Raw genomic sequence first — 25,464 nt, forward strand, 5'->3', positions numbered from 1 at the left:
GGCAACGGTTCCTGACGCATGGACGTAAGCAAGTTAGTCCGAACAAAACGAACTCGCAAAAGCCCTTCGGGAAAGGCGCCAAAAGCTGCGACATTGAACACGAGCGCGGTAACAATGGCTATAAAATTCTCTATTTTGGTAACACACACACTGAATATGGTGTTGGCATTGCCATCCCAGAGGGTTTCCGTGATGCCATTAAGAAATCGAACGATTTGATGAGCGGTTGATGAAGCTAACCATTATATCAGTTGATCGCACTATTGATCTCTTCACCGCCTACTCACCACAGATAAGTTGACCTGATGCCGAGAAAGACGTCTTCTGGCAACTTCTCGATGAAAAGACTTGTCACGTGCCTGCTGACGACTATATTATCATTGCCGGCGACCTTAATGGTCATTTGGGTGAAAAAGCAGTACCATGGGGGAACGGGGTTCGGGTGTGCGCAATGAGGGTGGCGGGCGTGTAATCGATTTTGCCGACACCCATGCCCTTGTACTTATGAATACTTGGTTTATCAAACGATCGTCTCACCTTCCTACATTATATAGTGGGAGCAGTAAAACGCAAACGGATTATATTCTCATAAGACGCCAACATTTTACCACTGTCACTGATTGTACAGTCGTTCCCTATAAGACCATCGCACGTCAACATCGGCCGCTGATTGCCGTCCTGCGAATTAAGTCACCGATAAAACATCGTGAGGAATGCACTGGCCCGCGGCGCATTAAATGGTGGCGATTTGGTGAGAAGAAAGAAGAAACGATCTCACTCATACGATTGCCGACCATAACGAATGTGGAAGAATCATGGAACCAAATGAAAGACACGATCCACAAGCGGTCTCTGCAACTCTCGGGGTCATCAAGCCGGGTAAGCTGTACGGCAAGGTCCGTGAAAAGAAACGCCTCTACCACAAATTTCTCGACGATAAAACGCTGGCCAATTGGCAAATTTATAAGAATGCCAACCGGGAAGCAAAAAAAGCGATCGCTGTCACCCGAGCGAACCATTACAAAAATCTTTACGATAAACTGGACACTCGGGATGGCGAGAGAGATCTGCATCGACTTACTAAAAGCCGTAATGAACGCACACAGGATATCGAACATTTCTGTTGTGTTAATGACAAGAACGGTATTTTGCTTACTAACCGTCGACCCGCACCGGATAGATGGCGAGAATACTTCGAGCAGATTTCAACTGAAAAATTTGCTCATCATTCACTTCCACAATCATTGCCGACATTTGGACCAGTGTCAGCGCAACTGGTGCTCAGAGATGGCGGTGAGGAAGACGGGGCGGCAACCCTGTCCGCCAAACCAAAACTAAGTGGCCGAGGAGAACCTCCATAGTGGTGACACCGGGAGACGCTGTACTCACTTTGGCTTGCCGGCCGTGATGCAGTAGGCGAATGCTCCAAAGGCCTAATTAGGGCGATCAGACTCGAGTCTGCACGGGGACTCATCTGAAGTGGCAAATTGGTCACGAAACCTTACCAGGGGTATACTGGTACCATGGGAACCGGCATAGCCCCTGGACTCTCATACTTCGGGTGAACACCTGTTGTATGTGAGTACAGCGCGGTTGTTTGCGGTTGGCCCCCCTAGTGGAAATTTCATGCGGGTTGTGGTTATGCTCAAGCGAGAAGAGATCTTCGGGCATCGGAGTGGTGTTGTGTTTCAATGTGGCGCGGCAGGATTCGCAGCATTCGAAATTTATTTCGAATGTTATGCTCAAGCGAGAAGAGATCTTCGGGCATCGGAGTGGTGTTGTGTTTCAATGTGGCGCGGCAGGATTCGCAGCATTCGAAATTTATTTCGAATGTTGCGAATGCAGACAAGTAGATGGCGCGGAACTCTCCACCTTTTAGAACTCGCCACGGGAGTGGAGGATTAGCGGTGAGAAAGTGCCGTTGATTGCGACAGAAAAGACCGCATGGAAATAAGCCGGTCTCTTCTGTCTCCAACCTTGGCTGCGTACAGTTCTTTTCTTTTTTAAACGCTTCGGTTACAATTAGTGCAAAATAAAACCTAGTTCTTTTTTTTTAAACTCTTTGTTACAATTAGTGCTAAATAAAAACCTTTCTTTCTTCATTGAACGCAGGGCGTTTTTAACCAAAAGAATCATAAGAATCGGTATCAAAATACCTAAAGCGGTGACCCCGAGAACGCCGCAGTTGCCGCAAGGGCCGCCGCACACCATTACTTGCTGTATTCATCTTCCGACTCATCGTTTTTCTTTGACTTCTTGGCGGGCTTCTTCGATTGCTTTGATCGTTTCTTGTTTGCGCCAATATCGGTTCCACCTCCACCGAAAAAGCCGCCGCTACAGCCCCGACGCCATAACCGCAGCCCCGCACGTCAACAAAAGCAGCACCGACCGGCCAAATTTACTGCCACACACCATCAGTCTCCATTCGAACCAGCCTTTGGGAACTAGTGAATTAGTGAAATTTCATTACTTTTAGTATTGTTTTTTTTTTTATAACTTTAATTGTAAGGACCATTGCAACGTCCAAAACAACGAAAAGTGCCTAGGGTGCTGAGTTTGTCGAATTATATTGCTCCAAGTTTTATTTCAACTGTGCTGTGAACTATTGAAAAAGTTAATTAGAGAACTACTTAGAATTTTAAAAAAATAGTTAGTTAATAGTAATATTAAATTATATTCATATTTTCAATTTTTAAAAAAAAAATAATAATTAAAGTAATAATCGCTGCAAGAGACGGCGTCGAAGCATTTATAACCACCGCGGGTTCTCCATTCTCTTGGCGAGTTCCTCCTTAATTTCGGTCTGCTTGAGAGCGTCCGCTTCGGGTTGTTGTTATCTACTCTATTCGTGCGGTAATTTGTGGGTGCGGCCTGCCGTGTCGGAGCAAATTCACCGCGTTTTCATTACAAACTCATCGCGTTTTCATTGCAAACTCCTACTTTTTGTTACTCAAGATGTCGTTCAACAACAAAGACGCGGCAGGCCCATCGGACCCGCAAGTGACCGCCCTCGCCGTACGCGTTCCTCCGGTTTGGCGACGGAACCCGGAGCTGTGGTTCATACATTTGGAAGCGCAGTTCCAAATGTCCGGAATCACATCGGACGCGACCCGCTTCAACTATGCGGTGATCGGCCTGGATGAAGAGTCGATTCTTCTGATGTCCGACGTAGTGAAGTCGGCATCATACTCGCAGCTCAAGAGCGAATTGATCAGGCGCCTGTCGGCAAGGCTCCCGGAGGGCACCCAGGCGATCCTAGCTTGCGTCTCCGGTTCCTTGGAGGAACTGGCAGCGACGGCCGTCCAGGTGCAGGAGGTGTACGTACGCCCAACCATAGCGGCCGTTCATCCACCGTCGGATAAGGTGAGCGACTTAAGGCGCGAGATAGCCGCTTTAACAGCCAGCGTGGCAGAGATGCGGGCGACGTTGGACGCTCAGCGTTCGAGTGCCACATCGCGAGCTCGGTCACGGTCTACCACACGAAAAGGGCGTTCGGGTAGCAGGTCGTCAAGACAGCCTGCGGACAAAGGTATTTGCTGGTACCATCGTAACTTCGGAGATAAAGCGACAAGATGTACGCTACCTTGTAAATTCGCGCCTACCGCAAAAAACTAGGTCCGCGGGGGGTCTTCGCGACGGCCACCCAGAGCACAGCGCCACGTCGCCTAACTATTTTCGACCCCCTCAGCAGGCGCAACTACCTCGTCGACACTGGTGCGGAGGTTTCGGTTCTTCCCGTACCTCGGCATAAGCGACTTTATCCACAGCCGCTCAAACTGGCGGCAGCAAATTCCTCCCGCATCAGCACATACGGGTATAGGCAAGTGGACGTGAGTCATGGTTTGCGTAGGACATTTCATCCTGGCGGATGTCAGCTTCCCCATATTAGGCGCAGACTTCTTGTGTCACCATGGGTTGCTGGTGGACTTGCAAAATAAGTCCCTTATAGACCCCACGACCAACCTTAATTCGTCGGGCCAAGTGGTATCTCATACTGATAATAACCTTTCCGTTCTTTTGGAAGACATCACCGACTCTCGTGTTCGGACACTTCTCCAAAAGTTCAGCCAGATTTCTACCGGGTGTAGTCTCTCAAATCCAGTGAAGCACAATGTGCAGCACCACATTAATACTACTGGTTCCCCGATCTTCTCGAAGGTGCGTCCTCTACTACCCCAGAAACTGGCTATTGCGCGGAAAGAATTTGAACAACTTGTTCAACAAGGTATCTGCAGGCCCTCAAACAGCTGTTGGTCTTCCCCATTGCATATGGTCCCTAAGCCAAATGGCGAATGGCGCCCCTGTGGGGATTACAGAAGGCTAAATGCACAGACTGTTCCTGACCGATATCCAATTCCACTCATCCACGACTTTGCGTATCACCTCGCGAATTGCCGCATCTTTTCGACCTTGGACTTAACCAAGGCTTATCACTAAAAGCTCCTGAAGACATTCCAAAGACGGCAATATGCACACCCTTTGGACTCTTCGAGTTCACCCGAATGACTTTCGGATTGTGCAATGCGGCGCAAACCTTTCAAAGGTTCATTCACTCAGTCCTGCGAAGCCTCGATTTCTGTTTCGTGTATTTGAATGCTGTTTTGGTCGCTTCTTCCACTGAGTCTGAGCGCTTAGCCCATCTCGAGTGCATTTTTCAACGTCTTCTTGAGGCCGGTTTAGTCCTAAACGTTGAGAAATGCAAGTTCCTTCAAAAACAGGTGAGATTCCTCGGCCACTCCATTTCCCCTGAAGGAATACAGCCTGACCCAGACAAGGTGCAAGCAATTACAAGCTTCCCGCGTCCGAAGACAGTGACGGAGTTGAGGAGGTTCTTGGACATGCTAAACTTCTACCGTTGTTTCCTGCCCAAGGCCGCCCAACACCAGTCCGTTTTGAACGCGTACTTGTCTGGCCCCAAAACAAAAGACACACGAGAGATTGTGTGGTCTGAAGAGGCTATCCGCGTGTTCGATAAATCCCGACAGCAACTGGCTGATGCTACACTCTTGGCATTTCCTCTGCAAGATGCACCCCTAGCCGTTTTTGTTGATGTCTCTGATATCGCAGTAGGTGCTGCCCTTCACCAAAAGGTGGATCAAGTTTGGCAGCCGTTGAGCTTCTTCTCGAAACAGTTGAATCCCGCTCAACGGAACTACAGTACCTACGATCGCGAACTGCTCGCCGCGTACTTGAGCATCAAATACTTCCGTTTCTCCCTAGAAGGCAGGCCGTTCACAGTGTTCACGGACCATAAACCTCTCACGTATGCTTTGAAACAGAAGCCCGACAAAGCGTCCCCTCGTCAGCTTCGACACCTGAGCTTTATACGTTTACGTCAGACATCCAGCACGTGTCCGGCAAGGACAACATAGTTGCTGACGCTTTGTCTCGTGTCTCCGAGGTTAACATCCCCGCCTCACTCGATTTCTCGGCTATTGCCAAGGCGCAGGAGGATGACGCAGCACTTCAGAGCTTCAAATCCAACCCAAATACAAATTTCGAGAGTTGCCCATCTTTGGCTCAAACCTCTCGCTCTGCTGCGAAGACTCGGAAAAGGGACCTCGGCCATACATTCCGGCCACCTTTCACAAGGAAGTGTTCCACGCAGTTCACGACTTAGCGCATCCAGGCATCAGGACAACAAATCGGTTAGTCACCGAGAAATACTTCTGGCCCTCCATGAACAAGGATATCAATTCCTGGGCCAGAGAGTGCATCGCATGCCAGAAGTGTAAAGTCTCCAGGCATGTAAGGAAAGATGTGGGCTCATTTCCCCGCACTACCAAGCGTTTCCACACGATACACCTCGACATAATAGGGCCTTTGTGAGACTCGCACGGTTACATGTATTGCCTCACAATCATCGACAGGTTCACCCGGTGGCCTGAGGCAATACCTCTGAAAGACATTACGGCGCAATTTTGTGCCGAATCTCTCGGTCCAGAGTGGATACCTCGCTTTGGCGTCCCTGCAGTGATCATCACTGACCAGGGAATGCAATTTGAATCTATCCTTTTCTCGGAGTTAGGCAAACTCCTGGGATTTAAACGCCAGCGGACTACTGTATACCACCCGCAATCCAATGGGATGCTAGAACGTTGGCACCGGACGCTGAAAGCCGCCATTATGGCACGCGACGATCCGTCCTGGACTCAAGTCTTGCCTCTCGTCCTACTCGGCCTACGTACAACCCGCTGAGAGGAATTTGCTGCCAGCCCCGCGTAGCTGGTATACGGGGAGAACCCAGGACTCCCAAGCGATCCGGTCTTCGACAAGAGATCGGGTCTCACAGAGTCGGGGTTGGTGCGACTGCTGAGGGACAATCTCCGACGCATTAAAGCGCCACCCGATACTCGTCCACACCTGCCTGTTCGCCCAAGGAACTGGACACGTGCACGCACGTCTGGTCGGGACGGATGCCATCTGGAAGCCGCTGCAGCCTCCATATGAGGGCCCGTACCGCGTTCTCGAGCGGGGAGACCATTTCTTCCAGCTCGAGATCTCTGTCCAGGCTGAAACCCGTGTTGCGTCCCGAAGCAGCGTCGTGTCCGCTTTGTGGATTGACGGTGAACGAAGTTCCGGGATCGGTCGCCCAAACCCCCTAGTTTCATCTGGGAGCGGAGTGATGTGGCGCGGCAGGATTCGCAGCATTCGAAAACTTATTTCGAATGTTGCGAATGCATACAAGTAGATGGCGCGGAACTCTCCACCTTTTAGAACTCACCCACGGGAGTGAAGCCCATAGTGGTTTTACGTAAGCACCTGTCGTGAGACTTAATCCTACGGGTCCTCTTCAGACACGGATTGATTTTGTGACCACAATCAGAGCCCCGCTGAGACAAGTCACAACGGTACCAGTCTATACCAAGTGCATGGCTTAGCATTCATACTGGTGGATGCAAGAATTACCTAAATCTCTACCGACCTATGGAGTACGGCACCCGTGTTGATACGCAACACCACGTCGAGGCCCGAAGGGTCTCTTCCCGCCTCCCCCACAACCACCATGAAACTCCCACTAGGGGGCCAACCGCAAATAACCGAGCTGTCCTCACATACAACAGGAGTTCACCCGAAGTATGTGAGTCCAGGGGCTTTCCCGGTTCCCATGGTACCAGTATACCCCTGGTAAGGTTTCGTGACCAATTTGCCACTTCAGATGAGTCCCCGTGCAGACTCGGGTCTGACCGCCCTAATTAGGTCTTTGGAGCATTCGCCTACTGAATCACGGCCGGCAAACCAAAGTAATTGCAGCGTCTCCCGGTGCCACCACTATGGAGGTTCTCCTCGACTACTTGGTTTTGGTTTGGCCGACAGGGTTGCCGCCCCATCTTCCTCACCGCCACCTCTGAGCACCAAACCACGGGAGTGGAGGATTGGCGGGGAGAAAGTGCCGTTGGTTGGGACAGAAACGACCGCATGGAAATAAGCCGGTCCTCTTCTGTCTCCAACCTTGGCTGCGTACAATTCTTTTCTTTTTTAAACGCTTTGGTTACAATTAGTGCTAAATAAAAACCTTTCTTTTTTCATTGAACGTAGGGCCTTTTTAATCAAAAGAATCATAAGAATCGGTATCAAAATACCTAAGTCAACACGGGTGCCGTACTCCTTAGTTCGGTAAAGATTTAGGTATGTCTTGCATCCACCAGTATGAATGCTAAGCCATGCACTTGGTATAGACTGGTACCGTTGTTGCTTGTCTCAGCGGGGCTCTGATTGTGGTCCAGCATCAATCCATGTCTTAAGAAGACCGTGAGATTAAGTCGTCCAGACAGGTGCTCATGTTAAACCCTCAAGGACTCAACTGTCAGTGCAACTGAAGTCGAGGAGGCAATAAAACAAATGAAATCGGGGAAAGCCACAGGACCTGATGACATCGCATCTGAGCTCTGGAAAGCGAAGAGCTGGGACCCAACACTGTGGCTCAGTGAATTCTTTAATCGGGTTATTCAGGAAGGAAGAACACCATCTGACTGGCAAGAAAGTACCACTGTTTTAATATGGAACCTTCCGAACCGATTACTTTCCGATACCATGAAGATTTTGAACGCATTCTCCACAACCGTATTCGAGAAATTGTTGAAATAACCGTGAATCAAGCCAGATTTGTCAAAAAACTGCGGAACTATGTACACGATGCAGGTTACTCATGGAGAAACACAGTGAGAAGCATCGCCCTTTTTACATTGCATTTCTGGACCTAGAGAAAGCGTTTCACCGTGTGCCACACGAACTCATCTGGTATGCTTTACGACAACACTTAGTGCCAGAAGAACTCGTGCGTTGGGTTCAATTGCTCTACTACAATCCGAAAAGTAAAGTTCGAAATATGGCGGGTGTATCAAAACGCTTCGTGTCTCTGTTGGTGTTCATCAAGGAAGTACCCTCTCACCACTCCTCCTTGAAATTGCTTCATGTATTAACGTGGATGAAGTGGCGCTCCACAACTGGTGTTCGTTGTGATCGACGTATCAACGAACGTCTCAAATCTAAAATTTATCGCAATGTGTCCGTCCTGTCGCTCTCTATGGTTCTGAGTGTTGGCCAACTATAAAAGACAATGACGGCGTCTTGCGGTAATGGAGACGAAGATGCTACGTTGGACTAGTGCCGTGACACGTTTTTGATCACATCCGAAAATGAGGATATGCGCGATAGTTATGGGGTTACACCGATCGAGGAAAAGTTGCGAGAGAGACGTCTCTGATGGTATGGTCACCAATTCGCGGTAACGAGAATTCATTTGCCAAGATTGGTCTGAACATCGAAGTCGATGGTAAACGATAAAAAGGCAGGCCTAAATAACAGTGCCTTGATACGCTGGATGAGGATTTAAAAGCCTCAGGCATTCGATAGAGCCAAAAGCGCAACCGATCACGACGAGCTGACCCCGCTTGTGAACGGGACAAACGCTGGAGAAAAAGAAGAAGAGTTAATAAAATAATAGAGAGTGCAAAGAAAGTATTTTTTATTCTACATCTCACTTTAAAAAAAAAAATTGAAAGAAAGAAAACTGAATTTTGGAAAAACGTTAGTGGTCCTAATTCGATGAAGAGGTGTATATGGCACGCAATCATGCAAATCATCTTTGTTTTCGTTAGCAAAACTACGTAGAAATCCGTTTGACATTTGTAGTTCCGTTCTAAAACAATATTTGTTCTATTTGTATCCAATTTACACATCTCAGTGTGTACTTGGTTTTTATATTCAGTACCAAGATCTGTTTTTATTTTGTTCATAGGTCCGTAATTTAATATGAACCTATGGACTATTGCTATTGCAACAGTGTTCGCATCTTTGTTGGGGATAGGTATTATTATTACATATTTACCAAGGTCGCATTGCATAGTTACAGCGTATTTGTTACTTTGGTTGGTTTTGGTAAATGGTCCAACTGTCTATTGAATCGAATACTTAGTTGGTGTTATTGTGGTCTCCATTTTCTTTTTGATACTTATTTTACAGTTTTGAATATGATTAGCTATTGTTTTCCTCACGTTTTCCACTTGTATATTTCACGAAATTTTTTATACATTCTACTTTGTCCAATGGGTCCTGCTGTTGTAGTAGAGTGATTGTTATGCAATATTTCTATTATTTTCAATTTGTCCGTTATTCTAATTAGAGGTTTGTGTCGCGTTTTAAATGCGGTTGTATTTACTATTATAGTGAATAATTCACTTTGGGCCGATAGTTTCGGAGTCTTGGTCTGAAGCAAATTTTTTTATATCTAATTTCCAACTCTCTGAGTTCCGGCACTAATGCTGGTCAATAGTTGATTATTTATTATATTTATATACCGCTTTATTTTTATGTGTTACATCTTATTTTTATGCTGGCCAATATTAAATTTCAATTCTGTGTAAATGTTGTCACTTCACTAAGTGATAGTATTCGAAAATTTGATCAGGCTGCATGTTTCTATCAGTATTGTATTTATTGAAGTAGTGTCAATGAGTTTTAATTTATTTATAACTTGTCATTGCTTGAGTTTGCACTTGAAAGATGTTTTTATATTTTTGAAATTTGATATGTCGAGTTTCTGTTCTCGATAAAGCACCTGGCAGATGGTTCCTTTACATCTTATATATATATAGTTAAAAAAGCCCACGGACCCTCTTCCCGCCCAACCGGACCGAGGGGCGACCAACCTAAGGATGGGCTGAAGGCAACATCCAAAGGCCCACATCACAGCGATGATGCATTTTAACGCAAAGTGTGTGCGACCATGCGAAAATGTATTACTATAATACATCTCGATTGTCGCAAACACTTCAGCCAATGACGCGGAGGTTCTACACTACAGAGACATGGATCTTATATCGAAGACAGTGCGGATCAAGACTGAACCCCACTAGGTCAGATTGTTACCGGACAGGACTCTTCAGACTATAGCACAGGTTGCAAGGATGACCGCTTTTTGCATCTCCATCTATAGTCCAGCCCTAAGATCGAGCGTTTTCAGCGCTTTATGTAAGTTCCGTGGGACTAATCCCGTCGCTGAAATTACTACTGGGACTACTTCGATCTTTTGTAGTCTCCAAGTCTGCTTCATATCGTCTGCCAAGGAGCCGTAGTTCCGGATTTTTTCGTGCTGTTTTTCAACAGTGTTCCGGTCCAACGGTACGGCTACATCGATTATAAAGCACGCTCGTTCTTCCTTCAGAAGCAGAACTAGATCGGGTCTGTTATGATTAACACTGTGGTCGGTGGTAATAGTGTGACCCCACAGTAGTTGAACCCGATCATTTTCCAAAATTCTCTGCGGAGTATACTTATAGTAAGGATGGTAGGTTGCCACTAAGTTATACTTCAACGCAAGGTTTTCATGGAGAATCTTGCAGACGGAGTTATGGTGGTGTACTCGAAGCATCCTGAATTGAAGTTAGGAATGCGTCGGTCTCATAGAAAAGTACACCATTTGTCAACTATTTGCTGGGGGCTTCGATGTCAATGCCTGACAACAACAAATTTTTTATATGACCTCCGTGAATGGGTTTCTCTTTCCACATGTCGATCTTCTGTTGGACTGAAGTAACATTCGACATGGGATCCCATTCTCTGCTTCTCAAGTTCAAAGGAGATAATTTATTATCTGCCATGACGGTAGCCTGATGTATTTGGCTAGAGGATTGTTTCTCATAGAAAACTCACGAAGAGAATGCACTTGATTTTAGTACAACGTTTTTAAATCAAGTACCCCCCTTCCTCCCTGATGACGTGGGATAGTATCCTCAATTTTTCGGCAGCTCTATTGTGCATGTTGTTGTTTGCAAGAACTATCCTTACCCGCCTATTGACAGATTCTAAATCTGTGTTACTCTACTGTATCACACCGAAAGTATATAGAAGGACGGGAATGGCGAAGGTGTTGATTGCCATGATTTTATTTTTCCCGTACAGCTCAGTTTTAAGGACAAGATCCAGACGTCGTTCAAATTCCCCCAGCAACTTAGATTTCATAATTGCCACAGCAGGTGTTGTTGCTTGCAGTATGCCGAGGTATTTGTAGACGTCGTCCGAATCCATACCCTCAATTCGGATGTTATTTTGGCTGTATCCTTCGTTGTCGGTATGTTTTCCCTGAACAATTGTTTTTATGAGATATTTCTCCAAACCTAACTGTGACCGGATAGCTCAGTGGTTAGAGCACTAGGCTGTCATACGGAAGGTCGCGGTTCAAATCTCACTGGTGGCAGTGGAATTTGCATCGTGATTTGACGTCGGATACCAGTCGACTCAGCTGTGAATAAGTACCTGAGTCAAATCAGGGTAATAATCTCGGGCGAGCGCAATGCTGACCACATTGCCTCCTAGTGTACCGTTACGGTCTTGAATGAAGTGCTCTAACACACTTCAAGGCCCTGATCCAATATGGATTGTTGCGCCAACGATTATTATTATTATTATTATTAACTGCATGCCGATATCCCTGCTGAACTGGATGGTGACGTCCAACAAGGAGCGAAGTTGATTCTCGTCTTGTACATTAAATGGCTTAATGTACATTTCGACAATATGCCATGCTTGACTTGGAACCCGTATTTGCTTTCATGCAAAAGATGGGATAGCGGATTCAAAGCCAAACAAAACCACAGTGGGCTTAGAGAGTCGCCTTGGAAAATTCCACGCCTGATTGGTATCTCTCCCGATGTTTGTGAGGATACCGATAACATAGTGCTCCAATTCTTCATTACTGTTCTCAGAAGAAGAACAACATTCGGGTTGATTTTATACAAGCGTAACACTTGTAGTAACCACCAATGTGATATGGAGTCAAAGGCTGATGTATAATCGATGTAGGCTGTCGAGATATTTCGTTTCTGATGGACATCCTGCTTTACAGCTACCGTATCGATTATAAGCTGTTATTTGCAGTTTCGGGAGCCTTTTGCGCATCCTTTTTGCTACTCAGCTATCAATTTATGAACATGAAAATGTTTTGAGATGTTCGCGCACAGAACTGAAGAGAAGACCTTGTATCAACAACCATCTGGTCGACATTTTGAAAGGCAAGAAGCACCCTGTTCCTTGGGGATGAGGAAAGTTATCCCTTGGTGAAAAATGGTGGAACTAAATCAGGATCGGCAATCATCTGATTAAATTGATTTACCAATATCCTGTGAGTGCTCTGAACCGCTTCAGCCAGAAGTTGTGAATCTTGTTAACTCCTGGCCCTTTCCAGTTACCTGCCTTGTTAAGGGCTGCTTCAACGTCGACTTCAGTTACGTCAGACATGGTCATTTCGGGGAGGGCCTCGCATGAACGCATAAGGTGTGGGAGCCACGCTGCTTCTAAATTGCAACGGCTGGATTCGCTCCAAACACGTTCTCCACGAAGTCTTCTGCCTGATCCAGATCGAGGTTACTTTCCCTATCTGAATTGGTGAGATTTTTGTAGAATCCCCGCTGGTTCTGGAAGAACAAGGTGTTGTCTATCCTTCGCTGAAAGCTTTTCTGATACCTACGGATGCGATGGAGCATACCGCAAGTTTCTGCTCAGCACCTCGAGGATTTCTTCGGTTGGCATATCATTGGAGACGGTAAAGTCCTTCTGCGCATACCTCTGTTATTTGCTCTAAGATGTTGATTATGGAGACGGATAACCGTGGCAGCTGCAACGTAGATCAGGCTGTGAACCTCTGTAGCAGTAATCTCGCTAGCCAAACGATCAGCCAAAATTCTGTCAACGGCAGCAATGATGTTAGTAGCTGCCGAAATAAACTTCGATTTTGGGATCTTTGGCCTAGCGTCTGGAGAATCTCAGCATACTCTGTGAATGCGGTCAAACCCTCATTATAAATTGGGTCGACATCCCCAGTTACTAAGCTTCTCCTGACTACTGGATTCATGGAGTGCCTTACAGGTGGAGTACTTGTGTTACTCCTTTGACTAGTCCGGTAATTTGATGACTCCAGCCCGAGCTCAAGTGAAACCTCTTGGAAGATTTGTTGCCTAGTTGGTAAGGCAACTCGATTGTTACTCACTATCACCCGGTACTGGTTGACGACGTTCTGTTCCGGAACATGACTTAGCTCCGGAAATCGGGTTATGAACGCGTCATGGAGTCGAAGTCTGTACCCTGATGGATTCCGTTCCAAATCCGTGACAGGGTAATAGGCGCGGATGATAAATTTGTTAAGTTGGTTCGTCCAAACCATACGACGCCTAGGTCTCTCGTCCCTGGTGGTTGACGGCATAACCGCCAAAAAATCCAAGGGCGAAGAGCCGCACTGGTGTTGTTGAACGACCCTTAACCGCGTTGAGTACTGTCTTCGTGTCCCAGGGGTCCCATTAAAAGAATTTGAAATATTTTCCGCAATTTTGTTCTCACGAGTGTTGGGGAGGCAGTCAACTCTGCAACAGAGTCCCAATGTTGCAATGTTCCATGGTTACCTCCAAAGGTAGGTAAGGTATTTGGAGGGGAGCCGCTGAAATACAGTGTAACGTCACTGCAATTCATCAGATAGGCGCGTCGATCCCTTCACCCCGGATTACGGATTTGTTAATGAGGTTTACTCCCCCTGAACGGGAAGAATCTGTAAGGGAGGATGAACACCAAGGGAAACGTTCTGCTTGTCCGCGGCTACTTATTTACAAGATTAACTTACGATATTCGTAGCTGATCCGGTGGGTCATGTCATTATCCGCAACCCATGACACGCGCCTGGTCACATGCAGCTCTGCGTTTGCAACTCAGGTGAGGATAAATGGCAGATTTGTTCTTGTAGCAAAGGCTATTGGCAATTCAATTCCATCTATTATTTGCTGCTGATGCTGATTTCAAAGTTTCGAACGCTGAGGTGTACAACGATGACCATTTGAACTTGATATTTTTAGGTAACAACTATTTTAAAGGTATATAAGGGCTATGGCAGCGAAATTTGGGACAAAATGTCTATAATAGTTACAAAATGCGACGAATCGTGTGACGTCGTCTTGGGTTTTGAGCATTAGATACTGTTTTATGATCTCATATTTTGGAGGATCAGGTTGTATTCCTATCTAATGTCCGAGTTATGTTATTTCTAATTAGAAGAATTTACATTTGTCAGGATTTAATTTTAAGTTTTTGGCTCGTAAGCGTTGAAATACTGAAGCTGGATTTTTTAAATGGTGATTTTGCTTCCAGTGAGATTTGAACCGCGGCCGTTCGTACGACAGCCTTGTGCTCTAACCACTCAGCTATCCGGACATACGAAGCTTATAAGATTGAATATAATATTATCATTACGTTGCTTTACAGATTAATTTTTTTTTTGTGTAAATGGATCTTTAAAAGATAGCGCACAGTCGAATATTTAATTATGTACACGTGAAATTGTCATGCACTCGTCGTTCCTCACATAGGGAAACACAAAACCTATTACACCGGTAGTGTCCAGTTTCCGGTTTCCCGACTTGTTTATCTTTTGTTGATGACTTTTTCGGAATTAGAAGTGTTGGTGAATTGAAGTGAGATAATGAGTGCTCAATTATCCCGTCATTCAACATTTGTGTGACTCCCCGATTAATTTCTGCTTTGTAAGCTTCAAGTTGTTGGTGGTTGAAGGCTGATTTTCTATAGTGAAAATGTCTGCAAACTTACGACAATTTAATTTGTTTATAAGTTGCTCTGTTCTCTTCGAGTTGTGTAATTTATTGGTATTATTGTATACCGAATAATTTGAAAGATTTTTTACTGTTACTGGTTTGGATGTGGCATCTAGAATTTTAACTAATCGGAGAAATGATTGATCCTGCTAACTACCTACTAACTATTAAAATATATTGTAGTAGGAAAAAGCTACCTAGTTTTATTTTTATTTAGAAGAACTACAAGCATCGGAACGATAACTATCCTCCTAAGAATATTCCGAACGTATTTCTTATCCGGATATAACTATGTCGTTTGAGATTTGAATATTTAATTTGCGTATTACTTCGCATCTGAGTTAGATTAAGATTGTGGTCCGTATAGGACCGTCTAGAATTGGGATCTCATGAAGAATATGATTGATGTTAAGAATCCAAGTATCATATTCAATTATTGCCCTATATTTATTCAGGATCAAACCTAGAATCATATTTGCGTCTAGTGGAAAATGATTTTTTCTGTACTCTAGTAATGCCTTGAATTGTGCACATATTGCCTGGATAATACACTTGATTGTTGTCTATTTTTCTCATTTAAATATCAAGATGTCATCCCCTGTGTCTATTATGAAGGTAAATGTTACGTTGCACATGTCAACAAATGCTCTTACGATATTTGCAAGAGTGGGGTTTATTCTGTGGAATTTAGCTCTTATTGGTGTTCCCCCAACCGATTTTTGTTGGTTTCTAGTATTGAATGAAAGAGTTGGGATTCTACCGAGGCAAAAAAATTTACATTTTGTCGGTTACTCTTGTTATTCGAATCCCATCTATTATTATTTTGGCCGCGGTAGTAATTTTGATTTCTGTTAGTGTTTTGGTTATATTGGGACTGTGACGCATTTCGTATATTATTTGAGTTTTTATTATTGCGACGGTTTGGATGCTTGTAGTTATTATTCCAATTGCCATCTCATCTATTTATATTATAGTGAAATACACATTTGGGTATGGGTTTATCTAATGAAATTGTATTGGAGAGATTGATGAGATTGCTAGCACGAAAATTAAAAGAAGTTTCGCTATTACAAACATGTTCTGCTCCTCTTGTCAATTGTCTTGACAAGTCCTCTAATTTGCTTGTGAAATCTGTTAATTTTGTTTATTTTGTCCTTGTTTTCAACCCTTGAGAGAACTTTGCACTAAGTTTGTCAATTAATTTATTTATTATGTGAAATCCTCGGATACTGCGAATTTGGCTTTGCCAGTTATTTGGGTTTTCACAAATTTGAGTAGAACATCCTTGTGTTCTATTGGCGGGAGTTCGTTTAATAACGACACTGAATCAATGAAGGATTCTATTTCCTCCGGGTTTCCGTCAACATATTTGACAAGTGCTGTGGCTGCTTTAATGTCGAAAGCCATGATATTTTGCTACTGTTTGTTTAGTAGGGAAAGTATTTCAGAGATAATAAGATAATTCTTTAAGATTAATTAATAATTAATTTTATTTCGTTCAATATCTGTCCAGCCTGTTCCCGTTTTTCATTTATCGTTTTACTGCTATAAGGACGATTTTTACTTTTATGTTGATTTTATAATATATATGTTTCTCTGTCCGTTAGAAAAAGCAAAAGATTGGTCTAATTTTTTAAACGTTTAAATTAAGTGGAGTACTGAAGTATCTTTTTTTAAGTCCCTTTCTATGATTTTTATATAGAAGATAGACAAATTCAACAATTTTTGTAGCTGCTAATATTGCTAGTAACATTATAATTTCCGTATGTTCTAGTTATTGGTTACTTCGCGAGAATTTTCAATATTTTTTGTCTGAAATTTACCCATGACTGAGAGAATTTTCAATATTTTTTGTCTGAAATTTACCCATGACTTGGTACCAATAATTTCTCAGCGAAAGGATCATACTAATATTAATGATTTCAGTTTAAGTAATAAAGACTTATTATTATTTATCAGAAGGCGAAAAAGAGATTTGAAGTATGTGGGCTAAGACTCTCTTAGATAACCCGGTGGAGTTTTCACGAACTCGAGAGTTGAGTTCCTGTTGTTGATTTCTTTAGTCCTTTGGACTCCTTTGTAAATACCCAAACCGGGAGAACAGGTAACAAAAGTGAGAGGGAGAAAGTTGGCGGTTTTTGCAAACCTTTCAACATGAAAATGTTGCAGGGTGAACTGACAAACTGAGGACAGTGGTTTCCAATGAACAAGCAGTTGACTTGTCTTTTTAACACATCAAAGCACCTGGTATGACGCTATGGTGGTACCCACTGAAATGAAAACCAACTTGCCCTCCAGCGTGGAAAGTCATGTGCGTTTGCTAATCATTTTTGGGTTTCAAAATAGGGGACGCAACCCTGAGACATTGAAAGGCTCTTTGACTGTACGCCTCTCCAAAAACTTTCACCAGAGAACATGATGTTGTCGGGGAAACTTTAACCGTTGATCCTGACCTGACAATAGAAGTAATGAAAGGCTACCGCAAGGAGCTGTATATATTACTTTGTGAAAGGAAAATTCTGCCAAACCTTATGCGGATGATGTGGGCGTTCTAACTGTTCGACAAGATCTCGGAGCGGTGTGCAGAAATACACAACGCACCGTTGATTTGGTAGACCCTTGGTGCTTCAAGTGCGGGTTTTCAGTAAATACAAATGCAACTACAATGATATTATTTACAAAAGGGAAGAAACTGAATGGTCTTTGCCTTCTAGGGATGGGGGGGTACAATCCTTCAACTCTCGAAAAGAAGTGAAATATCTGGAAGTTATTCGAGACAAGAAGATTCTTTGGAACAAATATGTAGAGGTAAAAATGAAACGAGCTCTTAAAGCTTATGGGCTGCGCAGGCGGAACTTGCCTTGGCATGGGGACTTAGACCTCATGTAGTAATGTAGCTATATGTTGCTGTTATTAGGCCTATGCAACAGGGTTCAAGAAGAGCAGTCTACCTCTCGAATAAAAACGAGAAGTGGACTTTTCCCTTGGGACAATATCCTATGGTGTTACAGGCTGGCGATTATCGATGACTGACGAGCGGGTAAAAGACAGGCACATCGCAATCTGCAGTGATATTCAGCTGCCCTGGCAGGGTCGACCAGTCTTTTCATCACCTCAAAAATCGTTTAGGAATATAGAAACCGATTGCATGTTATTTATAGATTCAGTACAGTTCTACCGTACCTGGTCATTGTAGTTAAGAAAGAAATGAAATGTAGGATGCCTTGCCAAAAAAATGTTCAATTTCCCCTACGCCGGGATCGGAACTAGCAATTGGAGTATCAGTAGCATTGGCTAATGCCGCCATCAAAAGCCGGAAACAAGCTTCCCATAGGCAGAGCCTTAATGCTGATAGACATACCAACTTTTCTTGTTATAACTAAACAAACATACTGCAAAATTTATCCTGCTGAAGAACTGCGAGGCTGCAAGAGTAGTAAGAAGGAAGGAAGCGGAATCCACGATATATTTTCATCCAATTACTGGTGGTGAGTGCTCTAGCCGCAGCGAGTAGCACCACATCCACTTGCGGAAAGTCTGTAATACATAAACCAATTTGGAATATTTCATTAGAAGGGGAGTCGAGTACAATGGACCATTACGGCCTGAGAATTCAGAGTCTTTATCTCTCCCTCACCTCTCACATACACAATTATTATTATTGCAGGGATTTTGATAGTGAATATCTGAAAAATATAATGGCTGTTAGATTTCACCTACCTTGTTTAATATAACGTTCGTACATATCGGTCGCACAACAATAGCGTATGTTAAATTGCTTTTCGGTAATTTCTTTTTCACTTAAAGTGAAGATATATAGCTACAAAGTAAACAAAAAAATTGACATATATCTATATTACATATGCTCATCGAGATAGATACATTTTCAACCTCTGCTTCACCTCTATCCTGTATCCAATCATAGCTCCCCCGAAGAACGTCCACGTTTTTCGTCTTCCGTCGGTTTTCTATAAAGTAGTTTGATTGTTAACTGCCGTTATATTTTTTACATAAGTTTGGTTACCTTTCCATCATTAATTGTACAGTTTCCATTAAATTTCGTTTATTTAAGTATTTCTTTCGCGTGTCTGATAAATTGGACTGCCTCTTCTTACGTAACTGCATAATAGTTTCAAGTAGTTTGGCTTCAGAACAACTTCGACGGCAAGCTAATGTCTGAAATTAGGTTAAAAAAAATTAAGAAGGAATGTAGTAGAAATGTTATGTAATGCAATTTATAAAGGCGAATTTCCGAATGATATACTTTTACGGATAACTGCTGATATTTTTCAAGAATTCCATCTCGAAGCAAGAACTGCTGAGGATTTTTATTTGAGTTATTAGTTTTTTTCTAACTCGTCAGAAAGATCATTTCATATGATGAAAAACCGAGAAGAGTAACTATTGTATAATACCTCGAAAAAAGAACTCTGACGTCTGGGGATATAAAAAATCTGGGCACAACACTATCAAAAGTAAAGATTCCAAACATCAATGCACAAATAATTTAGAGTTTGGTAAATCAATGTTTTGTTATCAATGATTACGTGGTGACAATTTGAATATTAATATTATATGACTGTAATCGTAATCGAGCACCCTTAATTACATAATCGTGCAATCGTATCATGTACTGAACTAATCATAATTGTCTAATGACAACCATGTAACCATAGCTGCAACAGCGTAATACTGCTGTTATAATCACTTCCTTTATCTTCATGTGACAATAAAACAATTAAGTTTTTTGGGCATAACTAAGCAATAAGGATCTATATGTTTTACTTAATTTACCTCATTTCGTCCTAGGAGATCAATTCAATAATGTAGTTATATATACTTGATTTATATTTGAATCACAATTAATTCAATCGAATTTTTCAATTGGAGGTCCTCGACCGGCGACGAATAGGAAAACAAACTGGAATATCGGAAGCTTGGCGCTTCTGGTATAAAGACTTTGCATTTACCTTATATGAGTAAACCTTCTTCTTCTTTTTTCTACTCGTATATTGCTAAAAATTCAAAATGTTTTTTTTTTATTTTTTAAACTCCAAGATATACATACATATTAGAGACATAAATATTATGCTCATCCGAAACAAACAAGCATTGTTTTTTACCGGCCACATGGTGGAAACTGTTGCGGAGCAAATGAGGTCAGTAATTTAGTATTTGTGGAGGGAAATATAAATAGGAATATATACATCGCCATATTTAAACAAGTCGGAAAACCGGAAGTTGGGCGCTTCAGGTATGAAAGGTTTTGTTCGTTTCTTCTGTGAGTATATTTGAGTGTAGAACTATCCCATTTGTACGTAGCCCGTTAAGAATATGCATTTAGCATATCAGATTTAGTACTTCGGGTTGTAAATTTACACGGTAAAGACAACTTTGAGCTACTGTAACTTTGTTACTAATAGCATGATTTGGATCAAACTTGGAGATAATATGCTTCATATTATGTTTTATACTACTACTAACTTTCATAACTCTGACATAAACTTAAGGGGGGTTTTACTCAATTTCCCCAAAAATACGGTAATATACAATTATTAACTTAATTTGAACACGTATCGATATGGAGAGTATTTTGAGGCCTGGGTACCGTATAGAGGCAGCTTCATGATTTTTTTTTTCAGATTTTTCGGTTGGGTAGTTTCTGAGAATGGCTCCGTTAAAGAAATCATCACTTTGCACCCCTCCCACTCCCCGCCTTTTTAACAAATTTCAAAACTAAGACCGGCTACCGGTACTAATCGAGACCTTTCATTTGATACCCCACATGACTATATTTGGTGAAAAAAAATTTTACACCCCTCTTTTACATGTATGGGGACCCCCCCTAAATCTCAACGTAGGGGGATATTATTCACTGCATGTCTGGGGGTCCACAGTTCCCACCTTCTTACCAAATTGGTGTCAATCAGTGTAGCCGTTTCTGAGAAAAGTGCCTGTGGCAGACAGACAGACATTGAACCGATTTTAATAAGGTTTTGTTTTACACACAAAACCTTAAAAATAATCATCTGACTTCAACGCAGAGCTCTTCAGCATCAGTCAAGCAGGACTCTATGGAGCTACATTGAATTACGGACATAACTGGGACAACGATAGGAGAATGCAGCTGCATAGGATTATCTACGGATTATTAATGTGAGTACAACATTCTTCATCATCGCCAAATCATTAGTACTAGATATTATACAAGTCGGGAAACCGGAAGCTGGGCCGTTAAGTATATGCATTTAGCATATCAGATTTAGTACTTCGGGTTGTAAATTTACACGGTAAGGCAACTTTGAGCTATCGTAACTTTGTTAATAATAGTATGATTTTGATCAAACTTGGAGATAATATGCTTCATATTATATTTTATACCACTATCAACTTTTATAACTCTGACATAAACTTAAGGGGTTTCACTCAATTTTCCCAAAAATACGATAATATACTATTATTAACTTAATTTGAACAGATATCGATATGGAGAGTACTTTGAGGCCTGGGTACCGTATAAAGGCAGCTTCATGATTTTTTTCAGATTTTTCGGTTGGATAGTTTCTGAGAATGGCTCCGTTAAAAAATCATCACTTTGCACCCCTCCCACTCCCCGCCTTTTTAACAAATCTCAAAACTAAGACCGGCTACCGGTACTAATCGAGACCTTTCATTTGATACCCCACATGACTATATTTGGTGAAAAAAATTTTTACATCCCCCTTTTACATGTATGGGGACCCCCCCTAAATCTCAACGTAGGAGGATATTATGCATGTCTGGGGGTCCACAGTTCCCACCTTCTCACCAAATTTCGTGTCAATCGGTATAGCCGTTTCTGAGAAAAGTGCCTGTGACAGACAGACAGACAGATGGAGAGACAGACAGAGGGACAGACAGACATTGAATCGATTTTAATAAGGTTTTGTTTTACAAACAAAACCTTAAAAAGCATCGTACTGCAAACGTGTGGACAGGGTGATTGACTAGGTAACTAGCGCTTGCCGCCGATCGAATGGCGTGTCGGTTTTTTTTTGTACAGGCCAAAGGGTGTGTACGTGTGTGTGTTTGTGTGCGAGATGGAGGAGCGATGTGAAATGCAGTTTGTGAACGAACCTTGCTGAGCTGGATCGAATTTCGCTGAAGTAGAATGTTCATTGTACATTACAGTTGCAAGCGGTTGCAGCTCACATCGCACGTTTCTGGGAGTTTGGAGTTTTCCAGCAGAAAACAAATGCATCAAAAATATTTTTTAAACCGATACTTCGCTTACTTGCTTTGAAAATCAAACTTAAGTTTTTTATATAATATTTCCAGATGCCCATGGCCTATATTTCTGACACTCCGAATATAGTCATGTTGGGTATTAAATGAAAGGTTTCGATTAGTAGTTTTCGAAGCCAATCTTATTTTTGACATTTGTTGGAAAGGCGTTGAGTGTGGGGGGTCGAAAATGATGATGTCTTTAAAATCTGAAAAAAAAAACATTAAGCTCCCTTTGTACGATGTTCAGGCCTCAAAATGCTCTGCATAGCGATACCTACTCAAATTATGTTAATAGTATTATATTGTTGTGTTATTCGGGAAACTGATTAGAAACCCCCCTTGAATTTAACCTAGTGCTTCAAAAATTTGTAATAATATAGACGGAGTATGACGCATAATGTTGCCTAGTTTGATGAAAATCGTACCATTACCAATAAAGTTACAGTAGTTCAAAACTGTCTTTTCCGTGTAAATTTAATGCAACCCTAAATACTAAATATCAGTATCACATAAAAGAAAAGTGAACTCCTTTTTAGGTTAAACTGGGCTCTGACCTTAAACAAAACAAAACTAAGATTAATCAAATATAAAAAAAATGACAAACTAAACGTGACTGCAAAATATTTGTGAAAACAAGGCGAGTTCTTCAGAATATTCTTGCAGCTATTTATATTTGATGTTTAGAACACATTACCGTTTTTGCTAAACCTTCTTTTTTCTTTTTCTTCAGCCTTTGTCCCGTTCATAAACGGGGTCGGCTCGTCGTGATCGGTTTCGCCATTTGGTTCTACCAAATGCATGATCTTAATGCAATCTCGAGGTTTCTAAATCCCCATCCAGTATATCAAGCCACCGCCGTTTACCATCGACTTTGATGTTCAGACCATTCTTGGCAAGTGAATTTTCGTTAGCGCGAATAACGCCTCTCTCGCAATTTTTCCAAGATCACGGATCACGATCGCGGATATCCTCATTTCGGATCTGATCAAAACGTGTCACGTCACTAGTCCAATATAACATCTTCGTCTCCATTACCGCAAGACACCGTTCATTATATTTTATAGTCGGCCAACACTCAGAACCATAGAGAGCGACAGGACGGACGACATTGCGATAAATTTTAGATTTGTGGCGTTCGCTGATACGCCAATCACAAAGAACACAAGTTGTGGAGCACAACTTCATCCAGGCTGCGTTAATGCGTGAAGCAATTTCATAGGGTAATTCTCCATTGGCTGATGGCGGTGACCCGAGGTATTTAAATCGTTCAGTTCTAGGTAGGTTGCCGCTGCTGAGAGTAATTGTGCTTGTTTCATGGGGATCGGTCGTCGAAAATTCAGTTTTATTTAGATTCAATCTGACACCGTGTTGCATGAGGCAATCATTCTATTTGTGGACTAGTTGCTCGAATCATTTTGGCTATTAGATGCTAAGAAAACATCATCTGAATAAAGCAGTGTATAGGGCGCTGGACGTCAGATGTCCCGTGTGACGGTGCCCATAACAAAAATAAAGAGAAGTGATGAGAGGGCGCTACATTGATAACACCAGAAAGAACACCCTAGTGGATGGATTTTGGGACCAGAATCAGAGCCCCGCCATGCAAGCACAACGGTCCTGGTTTATACTGAGTGCGGGCTCAGCATTCATATCAGTGGATACGAGACCTACCTAACACCTCTGCCGCAACTAAGGGGTACGGCACCCGAGTTGTACAGCGCAACTCCACGTTTGAGCTCCGAAGAGCTCTGCCCGCGATGTAACCGGGCGTAAATAACCGGGTCGAGAACACACATCCTCCAGGAATTCTCCTAGAGCATATGTTCTCAGAGGGCCATCCCGGTTCCCATAGTAGCAGATAACCTCTGGTGAGGCTTCGTGGCAGAGCCACTTCAGATGAGTCCCTTGCAGACTCGGGTCTGATCGCCTTCCTCGAGTACGTGGGGACGGAACTCCCCAACGGGTTAACTGGAATTAGCCCGAGGCGGAGAACTGCAACGGAACCTTTCACCACCTAACTACCGCTCTGCGTACAATACAATACAAAGGACATCACAAGACAACACTAACACCAAGCACAAAAGACTGGTGGCTAATCACTGTGGCCACTAGGCCATTCGCCCATCAGCTGCAAGCGAAGCAGCGTCGAGGAGCTCCCTCCTTCATCGGAAGGCAGCACGCGCGAACTCATTAGCGCATTTAAGTGTCCCACTGCTAGCAAAGCACTGGCTAACATCGAAGATACCGTTCAATACGTGAACGCCCATGTCTTCTAGATTGCGGATGTCACGGTACGCTGGACACACAGAGAGAACATGTAACCAGTCCTCCGAGTCAGCACCACATAAAACACAGCCCTGACTGGAGGCAAGGTTGCGCTTGAAAAGAAACTCATTCAAGCTACCATGCCCCGTCAGGAGCAAGCTCATCTCGAGTCCGAAGTCCACAACGGAACTTCCTCTGGCAGACACGTTTCTAACGTACTCATACGTGACCCAACCTTCCCCACATTCATCCCATCTAAGCTGCCACTTAGATGTTACATTCTCAGTTAAAACCCTTTTGACCGCAAGCGGTTCTAACCCCTCCACCTGATCAACTCTTACTAAATCGGTTTGCAGCAAAGGTACGCCCCTGTTCCCTGTTCCTGTAGATCGTGGCACTCCGGACTACTTCCAGATCAAGAGGATTAACAACCAACAAGACCTGCATGGGGTCGGTCGAGACCGTACGACACACAGGAAGATACGCTAACAAAGCCACTCGCTGACAAGCGTAGAGCAGCTGCCTGCCCCTCACCTTCAATGCTAAATCACACAATATAGGGGACCCATACGTAGAACACGCAAGGAAGAGTCCCACATAAATGGATCTAGCAGCTCTCCTGCGTAGACCCCACTCACATCTCATAAAACGCCTGACCATGCACACTAATTTAGTAAGACGCAGCCGAAGCTCGCGCAGGTGCGCGACCAAAGACATGCGTTCCGCCATCGTGAATCCCAAGTAGGTCACTTTCTGCCGGATCTGCAAAGACACTCCGTTCAGCTTGACGTAAGGCGGACGACGTAGTATGCCTTTTAGCATCATCGCAACGGTATTATCC

General features: G+C 43.3%; 1 protein-coding gene across 1 annotated transcript in view; it reads right to left on the bottom strand.

Moving 5' to 3' along the window:
• LOC119649905 (peptide-N(4)-(N-acetyl-beta-glucosaminyl)asparagine amidase) overlaps positions 1 to 25,464 on the bottom strand; it is a 151,777-nt gene that overhangs the window by 55,254 nt on the left and 71,059 nt on the right. The window contains 5 exon segments of the mRNA XM_038052302.1: positions 18,486 to 18,629; positions 18,813 to 18,912; positions 18,975 to 19,013; positions 19,015 to 19,060; positions 19,117 to 19,268. Of these exon segments, the coding sequence (XP_037908230.1) occupies positions 18,486 to 18,629; positions 18,813 to 18,912; positions 18,975 to 19,013; positions 19,015 to 19,060; positions 19,117 to 19,268 (481 nt within the window).

The sequence above is a fragment of the Hermetia illucens genome, chromosome 1 (assembly GCF_905115235.1).
Source record: "Hermetia illucens chromosome 1, iHerIll2.2.curated.20191125, whole genome shotgun sequence".
NCBI lineage: Eukaryota > Metazoa > Arthropoda > Insecta > Diptera > Stratiomyidae > Hermetia > Hermetia illucens.